The sequence below is a fragment of the Lates calcarifer genome, linkage group LG4, assembly GCF_001640805.2.
Source record: "Lates calcarifer isolate ASB-BC8 linkage group LG4, TLL_Latcal_v3, whole genome shotgun sequence".
NCBI classification, from domain to species: Eukaryota; Metazoa; Chordata; class Actinopteri; family Centropomidae; genus Lates; species Lates calcarifer.
The window spans coordinates 18,041,163-18,055,946 of record NC_066836.1 but is presented as its reverse complement, the minus strand read 5'-3'; the positions used below and the strand labels follow the sequence as shown (position 1 = coordinate 18,055,946).

Genomic DNA, 14,784 nt, shown 5'->3' with positions numbered 1-14,784 from the left:
ATGGATAGCTCAACTTAAAAATGGTTTGCCTTGACTTAAAAAAAACTCAGTTTCAGACAGATTAATAAAATTATGTTGCTTTAATTTTTAAAAGTTGAGTCAAGGTTAGGGTTAAAAAAGAAAATCTGGTATAATCCTTATTCTAAAACTTCAATAATATACCAAGTTAAAATTTTCATTTTAATTATCATTTATAAATATATTCATTTTGTCTTTATCTTCATTACACTGGTATTATATTGAAAGTTGTACAACACTAAAGATTTAACATGCTGTATACATTAGATTCATCATTGTTATTAAATGGCCTGTATTTCCCTTTTTCACAAAGAGCTTTAAAGTATACATCTCTGGTTTACTAAAGGGCACTTTACCATGTTGAGATGAGCTACAGTGTCCTACTGGCAGTGTTAACAGCATAAGAACCATTCAAGTCATTTTCTGTTCTTTCTGTGTGATGGTGTTATTGATGTGTACCTGTTGTGTAGCAAATTGCTGACCTTTTCCACAGCCATGTGACTGCACAAAAAGTCTGTACTATCTCTGCACCAGTACACCTGTGCTGTAATCCTCTGTCTTGATTACACAATGGTCCCATTTAATTATCTGAACTGAGCAACAGCGCATTTGAAAATCACAGAGCTACATGAAAATTAAATTACAGTGATTTCAGTATATAACCCTGACCCATACATTCATATATAATCCATACTTCACAGGGTTGTAGAGGCGGGCGGGGGGTGGCATTTTATCTTAGTTCCTTTTGATGAATCAAAACTGTTGAGCAAGCATCTGATCTCTGTCTATAAGAGATGTTGAACATCCATTTTCCCCTCGAAAAACACATATTTTTTCACTTCCTTTCCATTCACTTTGTTTCTCTTTCACTACTCTACCTGCCCCTTCATCTTCAGGTTTCATCCTTTCCCCGCTCCTTTATCATTGAGCAGTTCATATCCCTCTGCTGCAGTTACCCTCAGCAGACAGAGCATTTAGAATATACTTTTGCTCAGCTGAGTAAGCTTTTTAGTGTTGTTCCCAAAGTACCTTTGTAACATCTGAGCAGCTTTCAGATGGAAATAATGAAGACTGTGAGGATTATCATCTGCCAAGATCAGTGCAGAAAAATATTGAGTCATAGTGCAAAACTATTAGGGACCATTTACTGGCTTTTTACTAACTAATTAACTGATTTCAGGTAGAAGCTGTTATCCTTCATCAAATTCCTCATATTAAATCAGTGCCAACAACAGAGGGAGGAGATCTCTATTTAGACCGAATGATGAGTTACATCAGAGATATTGTGTGTGATCGGTTGTACTAATTTATTGTGACTTTGCATGGCAAGTTCTGTGTATGTGAAAACCATTTTGGTGATATATGCTACTCATTGAAGGACTTAAACATTTCTCTGAATTCTCCTCCCCAGCAACATGTTTCCAGCCAACCTGGTTCAAGCTACATTTCAACAGGTAAGCTAAAAATGATGAGGGCAAAGAAATGCTAAAAAGAAAAATAGGAAAAGATGTTCAAACTACAAATAAACAGCACCAATATTTTGGAATTAAGGTTAAAGCAGTACTTTTGCATTTTGGGAACTATACCCATTCATTGTCTTACAGAAAGTTTAGTGTGTATTGATCCCACTCTCATGTTTGTAAGCTACTGTGAATATGAAGAGTAAGCAGTCAGTTTGCTTACCCTGTTTCCAGTCTTCACACAAAGCTATGGTAAGTGTCTTCTGGCTGTAGTTTCATATGTAGCGTACAGACATGAGAGTGGCATTAGTATCAATGTAGAGGCAGAAATATTTCTGGCTTTCTCTTTCATGACGCAAACATGTATTTTAGATGAACATTAAAATGATATGTTAGCTTGTAGGAAGGTAAATATGTGACCTGTACCATCTAAGATACCATAGAAACCACTGGAAACACTGGTATAAATAACACACTGTTCTGTGGACATTGTCAGCTCGCTATCATAATGTGATTCTTCTATTTAAACGTTAACACCTCTGATACAAGCCCACACACACGTGACATTATCATGACAGAACCTGCTGCTTTGACCAGTTACATTGGTGGTTCATTGTCATGTTTGCTGATGTGAGGGGCCTGTGCTCTTTCTCAAGTATCGAACCCAGAGAGTCCCAGAGCTCATCCCCAAACCAACGGTGGCTCAGCTCTTGGATGAGACCACCACGCGTAGGGTCTACATCTACGGCATCCAAGATGACAACGGCACAGATGTCCAGAACTTCTCCCTGGACCTCACACCACCACCTGACGTCATCATGAAAACATCACCTGGCACCAGCGAAGGCATGAATGTGCTGGGGATTGTTATTTTCTCTGCAACTATGGGTAAGTGGTTGGCATGGATCCTTCACTCACACTGTAACAGAGTAATGTGCACAACACATATACATGAACATGTATAATTGCAAAATTGAAGTCTTGGCACACCTACATCTTTGCATAATTTTTTAAAAAAATCTGTTGTACTCCCACGAGTAAAGCAGGAAACAACAATCTCACCATTTGTTGAATGCATTATTGTGGGTGTATGACTGATGCATTCATCAGTTCATGTACACATAAATAACAATTCAATAACACATGGTGTGCTGGAGGAGAGTGCTGCAGTTTGTTTTAATTTTGATCAGTTCGAAGATGTAACATGTTGCTGTTGTTTTCTTCAATCCAGGAATAATGTTGGGAAGAATGGGACCCAATGGAAGCGCTTTGGTCAACTTCTGCCAGAGTTTGAATGAGGCAGTTTTGAAGATTGTTGCCATTGTCATCTGGTAAGAGTTGCACCTTGGGAGTAAACAGCACCAAAATAAAATGACAACATTTTGAGCAGTTTCGCTGACACTGGTAATAATTAGTATAATTATTCTTAATAATTATGGCTGGAACAGCATTAGAAAGCTGTCATTGCTTTAAAATGTCATGTTTTAAAATTTTGTTCAGACATTCATGGTCCTCGGGGGATAAGTCTGTATGAATGTGATGATCCTTTGACTTTTCTTTAGCACCACCATGACTTTGACCATTTTTGTTTTTAGTGAAATGTCAACAACTGTTGACAGTGGTGGATTACAAGGAAATTTGTCCAGTGCCTTGAAATGTTAGCATGCCTACATGCTAAATTAAGACAATGGATGAACACTGTACCTACTAAACATCAACATGCTAACATTGTAATTTTGACCATGTTGATGTAAGCATGCTGATGTTAGCTTTCAGCTCAAAACACTGCTGTGTTTAAGTACAACTTCAATGCAGCTTCCTTGCATTGCTGTAAAATGATTTTTATACTTATACTTTATACTAAATTTATGAGCTGTTTTGCTGCTGTTGGCAATAATGACTAAAACTTTAGCTGGAACATCACTTATGATTACAGATTTTTTAAATTCTAGTTTCTTTACATTATAACACCCTAAAGGATATTATACTTGCCATACATAGAGTTTCTTACTGCTGACATAATGACCTGATTACTGACTGACTGACTTGACAACAGAAAGAGAAATAGCATCTGGGGAAAAGCATTATCTTGTAGCTAATACTCTGAACAAGTGCTCTACCTTCTTTACCTCCCAGGTATTTCCCCTTTGGTATTGTGTTCCTGGTTGCCGGAAAGATCTTGGAGATGGACGATCCTTCAGCCATGGGGAAGAAGCTGGGCTTTTACGCCATAACAGTGGTAATGGGCTTGGTGTTGCATGGTCTGTTCATCCTCCCGGCCATGTACTTCTTCATTACTAAGAAGAGCCCCATTGTTTACATCAGAGGCATTCTACAGGCCCTGCTCATCTCCTTGGCCACCTCATCCAGGTAAAAGTCAAAGATCTGTCTTTTCACAATCAAATACTGTCCTGGATTATTTGGCTATATTCATTTACAAATTTGTAATTTTAACATAAAGCAGAGAATAAACCCACTTAATCAAGGTTCCTAGATTTTACTTTGTACATTTATCAGTATAGATTAAGATAAAGATAAAAAGTAGTTATAATGTGCGGCCGCTCAAGAAGATCCCTTTCTCAGAGCATTTGAATGAACGTTCCTCTGAAAATATAATGGTAATGTTCCCATCATGATCATGATTAGCGAGGATCTGAAGAGGAGATGTCAAAGGGGCCAGGACTAACTGTTGACTTACACTAACTGTTCATCCCTTCAAATGATGAAAAGATGTAGTGTTGTTGGAAAAGACCAATATATCTCCAATGAAAACATAAAGAACAGCCATTAAGTGTAGAGTCCAAGGTCACAGTGAAGCCCCATAAACATCCATTTAATACAAGGTGAATTCCATTATCTGCACCATTTGTACTAATGATATTGTATCTGCTCTGACCTCGGCACTCTCCTAGTTGTTTGTTATTTTTGATGAACCATAAATTAATTCACTATCTATACTACTTAACCGTTAAGGGTCATGGGGGCTGGACATTGTGCAGGAGGCAGGGTACACACTGGACAGATGCACTGTCGCCTCACAGCAAGAAGGTTCTGGGTTCTGTGTGGAGTTTGCATGTTCTCCCTGTGCCCGCATGGGTTCTCTCTGGGTACTGCGGCTTCCTCCCATAGTCCAAAGATATGCAGGTTAGGTTAACTGATAACTCTAAATTGCCCATAAGTGAATGTTTGTCTGTCTATATATGTTGGCCCTGCGATGGACTGACGATCTGTCCAGCGTGTACCCTACCTCCCACACAATGTCCAGCCCCCATGACCAACTAGGAGAGTGCCGAGGTCAGAGCAGATACAATATCATTAGTACAAATGGTGCAGATAATTGAATTCACCTTGTATTAAATGGATGTTTGTGGGGCTTCACTGTGACCTTGGACTCTACACTTAGGGGCTGTTCTTTATGTTTTCATTGGAGATATATTGGTCTTTTCCAACAACACTACATCTTTTCACCATTTGAAGGGATGAACAGTTAGTGTAAGTCAACAGTTAGTCCTGGCCCCTTTGACATGTCCTCTTCAGATCCTCTCTGATGAGAAATATTTAGAGGCCTTGTTCAGTGCAGCAGTGAAGCTTTCAGTAAATATGAAACAATATTTTTTTTTGATTATGTGCTGCTACAGTAAATTGAGACATAAAACTAAACAAAATAAAATTATCTTTTTGTAGCATTCAGGTATTGCTTAACTGCTCATATAACAAAAAACATAAATAAAGTTGTTTTTTTATTTCAGTGTCACGAAAAATGTAAACATATACACACATCAGATACATACTGACTGTTGAGCTCTTGTGCATCAGTTTTATGGAATTTATTTGGCTATTTGAAAGGTTTACATTCTCACATATGTTCTTCTGTATGTAAATCAATCACAAGACAAGCAACTGAAACATAAACTATGTCTGTTTACATCAGTGTTTTCCAGAATTACAAATGTGAAAAACATTTTAGTCACATATCTTTGGTTTTTGGTTCTAATATCAACAGCTTTGACAGACATTTTCACAATGCAGTCAATCTGGTAAATAAACTGACAAATGGATAAACATTTTGGGTATTTATGCCTTTGTCACAGTGGCAGAAAGCAAAAGGACTCCTACAGAGAAAACAGCTAATTGGAATAATGTAACAAAAGATTTTCACTTGTGTCTTTGTTGTCAACAGCATATATTAATCACATAATTATAGCTCCTGTAAGAGGCATTTCATGGTATCACACAATTGATAACTCTGCTTGTCTTAGAGAAGCTCTTATCATCATCATCTTTTCCTGCTGCAGCTCTGCCACTCTGCCTATCACCTTCAAGTGCCTCCTTGAGAACAATCACATCGACAGACGCATCATCCGCTTCGTGCTGCCTGTCGGGGCCACCATTAACATGGACGGCACCGCACTCTACGAGGCCGTGGCAGCCATCTTCATCGCCCAAGTGAATAATTATGAGCTTGACTTTGGACAGATCATCACAATCAGGTAAGACCGGCTAAATCTAGACTGGAGCAAGCTCATAAAAACTTTAGATGGAAAATGTTATGAACTATCATAAATGTCAGCAGGTGAGGGAGGTCACAGAAATATAAGACAAAAATGTCAAACATCTGTGAGGAGAGCAAACCTCTAAAGCTTTTTTCTAAACAGTTCTATTGATTTTATAAATATTTTATTTATATATGTCTTCAGTAAATGTAGTGAAATAAAAGAACAGGGCTTAAAGGGGCCTCCCTTTCCAATATCAAGTTCAGTTTATTGTTCATGAGGTGTAAAAATAGTCTGTAAAAGCAGTTACAGACAGGTGGAATGGAAACTGAACGAGATTTACCTGGCAGCCAGGGTGTAATGAAAGACTGCTACTTGGTTGCAGTATGGGAAACACAGGGGGTTCACCCTTTACTTGACACTAAATGTTAAGATCTCTTTGTTGTCCCTGTACAGGTTTTGAGCATTCTTTTATAAAACTGTCTCTTGTGAATCCCTCACAATCCCTCACTGAGACAAAATCAGTGGAATATGCTTTCAGGGGAATAGTTTGACATTTGTCAAGCGTTAGATGAGAAGACTGACGCCACTCTCATACTTGTACTGTAACATGAAGCTGTTACCAGCAGCTGCACAGCTTAGCTTAGCATAAAGGCTAGAAATGGGGTAAACAGATAGCCTGGCTGTTGTTGTTTTTATACTTTTTGCAATGTTTTTGTACAGATGAAATGCATAAGATATAACATGTTAATTGGTGAACTTTGATGTGTATTATTTTTTTATTTTTTTTACCTTTGGTCAGAGCCTGGTTAGCTTAGTACAGATACTGGAAACAAGGGGAAACAGTTAGCCTGACTCCGTTAAGTAACAAAACTCACCTACTAGCACCTGTAAAGCTCCCTGATCAACATATTATATCTAATTTTTAAATCCATACAAAAATTAAAGCCTGTTTTATGGTGTTTTGTTCTTTTTCTTTTTCTTTGTTTTTTATGCTACATTTATACTGGTTATGTGCTAGGCTAACTTCCATGAAGCCAGGCTACAGCTTCACTGGCTTCATATTTAATTTACAGAAGTGAGACTGGTATCAACTTTCTCATCTAACTCTTAGCAAGAGAGTGAGTAAATGCATATCCCCAAAAATCAAACCTTTCCTCTGACATTATTAACAGCTTTTTGGGCAGGTTTTGATCTGAACCGCAATTGTTGCAAATTAGGAAAAGCCTCCTCAAAGTATTACAATATAAGCAAATTTCATCTGGGTCAAAAAAATGGTGCAGGCATACTTGTGGTGTTTTGAGTGAAACATGTGAATTAATCTAATGTCACACATTTAGTTTAATTCTGAATTAATAAAAAATATTATGGGATTTACTAGATACACATATATGTAAATGTCACACAGATTACGCCTCATATGAGCTTCTTAGTCTGATCTGATTTCTGCTAAATCAGTCTGGAAGCCCCAGGGACACAGACAGACACACAGACAGACAAAAACACCGACAGGCCCCATCCCACCAGTACCACCACCCTATAACTTTCAACCACAGGTAAACAAGTTCACCAAGATCAAGAAAAAAAAGTCTTGTCCCTCCTGTGATTTGATGACATTTCCTACTGTAATAACATTAAGCAGACCTCTCCTCATGGCTGCAGTCTGTGCCCATTCCCTCATAATCCCTTGGCGGTAAAACCCATATGACCTGTATTACTCATCTCCCTTGTCACGCCAGAATTATAATAATTTTTCCCTCTCTGCATCCTGTTCCCGTGCCGTTTGGCTGCTGACCATGGAGCTGCTCCATCTGCATTCTAACCCCAAACCCCCCCCCCCAGAACATTTGCAGAGCTGGAGGAGGCATTCGGATCCTTTACTTGATTAAAAGTCATAATACATAATTATTATACACTGCATATTTTATTTTTGGATTTGACGTTTAGCAGCATTTTAATGACAGGTTGAGGTGGAGTCAGTTTGAACTATTTTAGTTTCATCTAGCGCTAAGCTGGAGGTTCCCATCCTCAGGACTGTGGACTGGTACAAGGCTTTGAAACATTTAGCACATGGCTATGAAGAAAAAATATTTTTAGCAAAGTGCACTATTTTGGGGGGCAACAGGTTACATTAGGAAAAACACCCTTTTCCACGTTTCTAAGTGAGTCAGCTGGAAACACACAAAAAAGGTCAGCTGGAAAGGGAGCTTTCAGTCAGTTTACTTATGCTAACTAGCAACCATTTTAATTTCAGCTGGTAAAATTCAGCTAGAAATGAGAAGCCTGCCTTTATTTAGCTCTGTGTGAAATCAAGGACCCATTTCTTCAAAAAACTATTTAAAAAAAAAAATATTTAAAATAAAATTATTATGAACTAGTGGTGGTAAATTTGCCACAGTTTTCAGTGTAATGTGCAAATGTACAGTTGTAGAGAGCTTGACAGTGGGAGTTATTAAAGAGGGCGAGCTTAGCAAAAGGTCAGTCTTTTTTTTAACTATGTTCTGCAGTTTTCCTCAAAAATACAAAAATATATTGACAAAAATACACAGACATGAAATCTGTGTTAGGATGCTACCTGAATGTCATAAGGTCACCAAATTGAAGAAAATTAGTCTGCAGTGCAAAAAGTGTTGGGAACCTCCATTGTAAGCTGATCATGTTTTGAGTGTGAAGCCTTAATATGCAAAGTAACTTGAGACAGCTGTTATCTAAATGTAGTGGAGTGAAAGTACAATATTGCACTCTTAAATATAGTGAAGTGTCAGCATAAAGTAGTATGAAGAGGATGCACTCAAGTACCTCAAGTACTACAAGTACTTCAAAATTGTGAGTACTTTAATCATTACTTAGTACTGTTGACCCTACATTCACTTTATTCTTTTACAAATGCAGCTCTGCCCCTCACAAACTGATTTATACTTTCCCTCCTTCAGAGATATCACACACACCTTTGATGAGATCATGTTTCTGTGTGTTATAAAAAAAAAAAAAATACATTCTACTCTTCTGTTTCTCTCTCCCAGCATCACTGCCACTGCAGCCAGTATCGGAGCAGCAGGAATCCCACAGGCTGGACTGGTAACCATGGTGATCGTACTGACCTCAGTGGGTCTTCCCACCGACGACATCACTCTCATCATTGCTGTTGATTGGGCTTTGTAAGTAAGGGTTAATCTGTCTGCCATGAACAGCTGAACACAATCGAGGCCACCAACTTTTAAAATTTTTGCTTGGAGTTTATATAAAGATGCAGTCACAAAATATGCAGAGTTGGCACCAGACACCACACTTTATGTATTTCAAATATTATACGACAAGCATTTATATTGCATAAAACTGAATCAGACCCTCATCACTGTGGATGACTTTTGGTTTTATCATCTAGGGATCGATTCAGGACCATGGTCAATGTGATGGGTGACGCCCTTGCCACAGGTATCATGGCTCATATCTGCAGAAAAGATTTTGTCAAAGAGGGGGAGCAGGTGAGAGAACAAGGCCGACTCAATGGTTCATTTTCCTGTGTACACAAATATTGATCTTTATTTGAAAGACTGATAGAGAGGTGGTATGTGGATGAGGATTACAACTTCATAATATATTTTCCTTTGTATGGTGTGTAGGTCATTTCAGTCAACTGTACTGCAGCTTAAAAGAAGGGGTTTGACATTTTATTTAGTTATTTTTAACTATGGAAGGAGTCAGGCAAACCATTATCCCACCTTCAAATTTACTGCATGTCACACTTTCCAATCAAAATGAAAAAGCCCCCAAAAATAAGCATCACTTTCTTGATTAAATGACTAATTAAGTCTTTCTTCTTCCTCCTCTTCATTGTATCCCCCAGGTGCCTCTGATCTGCGAGACTAAACCCATGATAAGCATCCAGCAGATGATGACCTACCAGAACCAGAAGAACGGCTGCTACCAGCCGCCTCCACCTGGCAGCAAACAGGACCACCTCTCCCCAGACGTGGCTCGCCTGATCCAGCTCGAGGAGGGGATTCGGCCAATAGAGAAGAAGAAGCACGCTCACTCCTCTCATCACAAGAGAGAGCACAGGGACAAGGACCACTGTTCCATTGATATGAACGGGCTGGAGACTAACGTATAAAAGCAGCTCCCCTCCAGACAGCTACTGGCACATCCACAGCTGCCGGGCCAGCAGGAGAGGAAAACAAATTAAGGAGTTGGCGGTGACTAAGTTCCCATGCTTTTCTCTTGCTGAGAAGGAGAGCGGCCCAGAGTGGATGAATGCAGAAGGAAAAAAAAAACATTTTTTTCTACATAACCTAAATGATGACCCACAGTTGATTGTGTATGTTTGTGAGTGTACATATTTATCAGATGTATTATTTGGAACCAGCAGTGGCAGTGCGCTGCTCTGGCTGATAAACATGTCAAACTGATCTGTGAGTCAGCTGCATCTCAAAGGAGCGGAGAAGGAGAACACAAAAGCTAATATCAAATATAATTAAAGGAACCTATCCCTCTGTGGACTGTGGGAAAAAAACACAAATATCAAATATCTCTTTTTATGCATTACAATCTGGTTTGATATGTTTTTAGCATTTTATTGGTTGGGATTTTTGTATATTTCTTTTTTTTGTCATTGTGTTCTCTATAATCAAACTCAGGCAAAATGTTGCCTGGTTGAAGTATTTTTCCAATAGATTCACTAACTCAATAAAGCACACAACAAAGAGACAAAATGGGAATAACTGACCTACAACAAGAAACCTTTATTTGAACACACATATGTAACAGTTTAGTTCAGAAACAAATGTCACAGATCTTTAGGGGAAGAACATGGGATTCTTTACAATTTCCCACATTTTCTCAGCAACACCTTTCCTTACACTTGTCTTCACTGCCTTTGTTCTCCTCAATCTTAAGTGGGCACTCTGCCTCATATACCTGCAGTACTGTACCATCATTGTCAGAATCAAAGCAAAACGACAGTTAAAAACAAAGACGACTGTCTGCCCTTGTGTTGAAGTCATGTCAAGTTGTCTTTGCACCCCATTGTATCCCCTCTTTGCCTTAAATGACCAAAGGAGAAGCACACGGGACCAGAATGTTACTGATGTACACTGAATCAGGTGAGACAAAAACAACACAAGACGACAATAACAGGTCACACTCTGAACTATGTCCGTATGTATGTGCTGTACATGTTATGTATTTCAAAAGTTTTTAAAAAATGTAGATTATCTCTACTATGTCAGTATGTTTCAAAAGCTGCCATTCTGTATTTGTAAAGAGAAACATTTCACTGTAGTCTAAAATTTATAAAAAATGTTCTAACTCTGTAAAAATGAAAACAATGAGAAATGAAAAATATACAAATATATGAAAATATACAAATAGCATACTGTTTGAGTTATTCTTAAAATTCATTTGGGGATATTAGGTTTAAGTTTTTTACATTTTCAGGATTGAAAACTGCATATGTGCAAGTATTTAACACTTCATTTAGAAATCTGACAAGTTGACAAGCAGGGACAATTCTCTCTTAAAGGCATTCAGAAAAGACAGCTGTTTACTTATTCACCTGAACAAATGTCCCTTTCAAGCACTTAGAAATGCCAGCGTAAATTAAACCAAATGAGGTTGTAGTATAATTTTTCAACAGATGTGTGATGAGCAGAGAGAATGATGAGGAGATATATTGAATTGACCTCTAACAACTGAGCAATGCTGCAGATGAATAGAATTAAGAATATGCTGTGTGAAGGATAAAATAATAATGTTGTATGTTCAAGGTTACCATATGAAATAGCTGTTAGTGTGCACTACATGCATTGTATATTGTGTAGAATAAGCATATGTATATGTGAAGGAAAACATATCATTTTAAAAAATATATTACAAGGAAGAGTTAAGAAATAATGGTGTAAAATTGAGAGAAAAAGAAAGGTATGCCCAGGCATGCCCTGAGGAGTTGAGACCAGTTCACATGGGATTTTCCAGCAACAGTAACATTTTGGAGAAGAGCTAATGGTGTAATGTTGCAAGCCAATGAAATGATCAAACAGGCGTGGAAAACCATAACCCTGAGAGGTATACAAGAGGGACACAAATTGTTGTTCTTCAGAGCCCTTCTCGTGTAGCTTGACGGCGCTGAGAACTGCTCTCCGGTGTTTTTTTTTTTTTTTTACCAGCAATAAAAACTCTGGTGCCTTGAACTCTGACTCTTCCTGATGATTTCTGAAGACCTATAAGTAATTTTTGAGCATCTGAGCAAGGCTAAAGACTCAAATCTTGGCCCTTGTAATATGGGACCTTGGTTTCAAGTCACAACATTTTGGGGAGCCAGCCAGGAGAAATGTTATGCTGGGGATGTGACCAGAAAGGGCATCGTAGCACGGACTGCCCCACCAATCCAGAGGAGCCAGAGGGGAAGTACATGACACTGGTTGTATCAAGGTGTCAAGTGTCTGAAGAGAGGAGATTTAGAAGATTATAGTTGAGGACTGGTTCCATCAAAGCCAAGAACGTCTGGGAGTGTGGATGGCTTATTGATTTTTTATATGAAGAATTCATAAGAAGAATTAAATCAGTGTTGTGTCTGGCCAAAGAAGCTAATATATTGCTATCTGCATTGCTATGTACATAGCCATAGGTTAAGTATTTTTGCAGCTCTCATATATACCTTTGGGAACTGTAATACATCAGTTTAGTTAGGCCAGTAAGTTTCATTGATTGGATAGTACCATAAATACTTTATAATGAGAGTATTCAACATGAGTAAAAACAGAAATCCACAACAAAACAAAAGTACAGAAAAGCAAATATAATAATAATTCTACACACTGTATCAATACAACATGTTTTTTTAAATGTGTTATAAGATGTAATTTCACTGGTGTGCCGTGCTGATTTTTAAAAGAAAGGAGAAAAAAAAACAACAGGAGTAGCCTTGGAAGAAGACAGGGTTATAAATGTCAGAGAAACACAATCACCAAGGCAACCTTAGAGAACAAATTGCAGGAAGTGCTTGTGATCACCAGCCCACTGTCCAAATGATCAAAAGAGAAAGACTGAAAGGACAGCATTGAGAGTGTAAAGTATATTAAAGACAGATTTATGGGTATTATCTAAGGCGGCCACATTTGTGGGACAGTAGGACAGCAGTTTTTTCATCCATCTATCCATTAACTATATCACTGAACCAGGGACCTGCAGCCTATCCCAGCTGGCACTGGGCGACATGTATACCAAGGTATACAGATCACAGCAATCTTCCATATGTATTATTTGGCAACCATTAACACAGCATAAAGGATTAACAATGTTGCTATGGTTACATATTGATTTTTTTTCTTTAATGCGTCTGAAAGGCTGAAAATATGACTTTATGTGTCTAAATGTTACCATTTTACATCCTATTATAATTTGAGCTCCTAATCTTTCAAAGGTAATGATTTTTTTCTGGACTGACCAGTAGCTTAGCTAGTAGTTAGCTATTGGGTAAACTGTATAGCTAATCATCCATCCATCCATTATCTATACCGCTTATCTGTTCAGGGTCGTGGGGGGCTGGAACCTATCCCAGCTGACATTGGGCAAGAGGCAGAGCACAGCCCCATCGCAGGGTCCACACATACAGACAAACAGCCATTCACACTCACATTCACACCTACAGGCAATTTAGAGTTGTTTCAGGTGAACCGGGGCTTGAACCCCGAACCTTATTGTTGTGAGGCAACGGTGCTAACCACTGTAAACACTGGCGTGCCGCCTCATAGCTAATCAAACTTTAGATATATAAAGCTTTGAAGCAGTCATTACTAAGAACAGGCAAAAATTTTATGAATTTTATCACAAAGTAAAACAAACTGGCAATCACTTCTTCTTCTTTTTAAAGTTATTTATTTGTTCATTGTTGGGTGGCACAGTGGTGCAGTGGTCAGCACCGTTGCCTCACAGCAGGTTCAGCAAGGTTCTGGGTTTGAACTCGTAGCTTTTCTGTGCAGAGTGGCGTGTTCTTCCTGGGTTCTCTGGCCTCCTCCCACGGTCCAAAAACATGCAGGCTAATTGGTGACTCTAATTAGGTGTGAGTGTGAGTGTGAATGGTTGTTTGTCTCTGTCTGTCAGCCCTGTGATAGACTGTTGACCTGTACAGGGTGTACCCCCACCTCTCACCAAATGTCAGATGAGATCGGCTCCAGCCATCCTGCAACACACAAAGGATAAGTGATATAGATAATGGATGTTTCTGTGGATGGCTAGCTTTGCTCTCAGGTACTGCGTCAACTATTTTTCATGAATGAAAATAAAAGTAGAAATAGACCGGCCCTCATGGACTGTGTGGTGCACTCTAAAGATGACAGAAGCTTCAACATCAATGTATACAGGAAACCCACACACACAGATCAATACTCTTTCATTCTTATCATCCACTGGAGCAGAGGGGAAGGAGAAGGAGCAAGGACACATCAGGGAAACATCTGGTCACCCAAACTGAACCTTTAACAAAACCACAAAAGATACAGAACAGACAGAGAGGAAAAGAAAAAACAATGGAACAACACTGCTATTCCTTTGAGAATATCTAACACTGTATCCTTGTGCACTTCAAGCCCAGTAATACACTGAGGAGGTTGTTTCCCCTAAAGACAAAACACCCAGGCATCAGCAGAGCAATATAGTGTATGCAGTGAAAGGTGGTGGGGTGTGCACAGACTACAGCTTCACAAGCATGCAAGTAAGCATGATTTTGTGCATATATTTGTGAACAAAGTGGATGAATTACTCTGCATGTCTGTCCTGACTCCAGAGAATACTATATTGCCCCTGAGTCTGTGGAC

General features: G+C 38.7%; 1 protein-coding gene across 1 annotated transcript in view; it reads left to right on the top strand.

The window, feature by feature from the left end:
* slc1a7a (solute carrier family 1 member 7a) overlaps nt 1–10,085 on the top strand; it is a 31,153-nt gene extending 21,068 nt beyond the window's left edge. Inside the window, exons 4-11 of the mRNA XM_018677317.2 lie at nt 1,430–1,472; nt 2,135–2,366; nt 2,710–2,809; nt 3,615–3,848; nt 5,774–5,968; nt 8,995–9,129; nt 9,357–9,456; nt 9,819–10,085. Coding sequence (XP_018532833.1) covers nt 1,430–1,472; nt 2,135–2,366; nt 2,710–2,809; nt 3,615–3,848; nt 5,774–5,968; nt 8,995–9,129; nt 9,357–9,456; nt 9,819–10,085 — 1,306 coding nt within the window. The remainder of the gene's footprint in view (nt 1–1,429; nt 1,473–2,134; nt 2,367–2,709; nt 2,810–3,614; nt 3,849–5,773; nt 5,969–8,994; nt 9,130–9,356; nt 9,457–9,818) is intronic.
* The last annotated feature ends 4,699 nt before the right edge of the window (nt 10,086–14,784 follow it).